Source organism: Vombatus ursinus, unplaced genomic scaffold, assembly GCF_900497805.2.
Source record: "Vombatus ursinus unplaced genomic scaffold, bare-nosed wombat genome assembly UNPS02010394.1, whole genome shotgun sequence".
NCBI classification, from domain to species: Eukaryota; Metazoa; Chordata; class Mammalia; order Diprotodontia; family Vombatidae; genus Vombatus; species Vombatus ursinus.
The window spans coordinates 9,202,474-9,203,816 of record NW_020950172.1 but is presented as its reverse complement, the minus strand read 5'-3'; the positions used below and the strand labels follow the sequence as shown (position 1 = coordinate 9,203,816).

At 69.0% G+C, this 1,343-nt stretch overlaps 1 protein-coding gene across 1 annotated transcript in view; it reads right to left on the bottom strand.

The window, feature by feature from the left end:
- Positions 1–607, bottom strand: part of ARFGAP3 (ADP ribosylation factor GTPase activating protein 3) — a 55,995-nt gene extending 55,388 nt beyond the window's left edge. Inside the window, exon 1 of the mRNA XM_027854236.1 lies at positions 500–607. Within this exon, the coding sequence (XP_027710037.1) occupies positions 500–568 (69 nt within the window). The 5' untranslated portion in view covers positions 569–607. The remainder of the gene's footprint in view (positions 1–499) is intronic.
- Positions 608–1,343: the final 736 nt, after the last annotated feature.

The following is a 1,343-nucleotide window of genomic DNA, read 5'->3' as shown; positions in this document are numbered from 1 at the left end:
GGGGGGTGATGAGTGGAGGGGGGAGTGTTTCTCCCCTCCCTGACCCTCCTTCAGGGTCAGGACGAGGCTGGGTGGTCTCCTAAGGCCGATGACAAGCGGAACTGGGGGAAGGGTCCTCCTCTCTGACTCCCTCCCAGCGATAAGAGGGACAGACCCCACGGGCAATGACAGGGGGCCCCTCCCCAATGACCCCCCCAGGAGATGGGGGGTGGGGTGAGGTGGTCCCCTAAAGACAATGACAAGGGGAGACTGGAAGGGTCTCCCGATTCCCCCCCCACCCCGCGGTGATGCCTCTGGGTCCCGGCCCCCAGCTCCACAGTGCGACGTGTCCCTGGCAGCGGAGACTCCTCCTTCCTCCCCCCCCACCCTTTGGCTCAGTTCCACGCAGGCGCACTCACACTTCTCTTCCGGCTCCCCCGCCCTCACTGGGCTCCGCGCAGGCGCACTTCCCCCCCCCCCCCCCCCCGACCCGACCCCGCCGGGCCCGCGCGGCCGTTACCTTATTGGGTGGCACGGAGCGGAGACGCCTGAACACGGCCGCGATGTCCTGCTTGCTCGGCTCCGCCATGGCCTCGGCAGGATAGGGCGGCGGCAGCGGCGGCCGCGGCAGCGACGGACGCGGCGGCAGCGGCAGCGACAGCGACAGAGGCAGCAGAAACCCAAGACGCAACGGAGAGCCCGTGAGGGCCCGGGGCGGGGCTCCGGGGGCCCCGCCTCCTCCGGTGCCGCCTCCTCCGCCCGGCTCCCGCAGCCTGACTGGCTGCCTCGGCGCGCGCCCCCGGGCCTGGCCCCGCCCCCGGCTTCCGGCCCCGCCCCCGGCGCGCCCTCCCGCGCGCCACATCGACGGCTCCGGCTGAAGGGGCGGGGCCAGCAGCTGCGGGGGCGGGGCCGGAGCGGAGGGGGCGGGGCCCGGAGCACCTAGCCCTGGGAGCCCAGGGATGCTGAGCACCGAGGACGGGGTTGGGTCATGAGAGTGAAGGGGGAAAATGACACACACACACACACACACACACACCCAACCCCCCCAACCCCCCCGTGGGCATCCATCCCTCCAAGTGTGGGGAGAAACTTGCTAACGCCCTCCAGGTGGAATGGGCAGGGCTGTCTCTGGAGGTAGTGAGCTCCCCATCTCTGGAGGTCTTTCTAACAAAATGCGCTGGGTGACCACTTGGAGAGAAGCATCACTTTTGCACAGTGCCTGCATAAAACAGGCGCTTCAGTACTTTTGGATGGACCGAGCCAGCTTGGCGGATGAGCCTCTGAGAATGAGCCCTGGGTCTCTGGGCTGCCTGAGACCCCAGGCCCTGGAGGGCTGAAAGCTAGGACCCCTCGACCCCTCATTA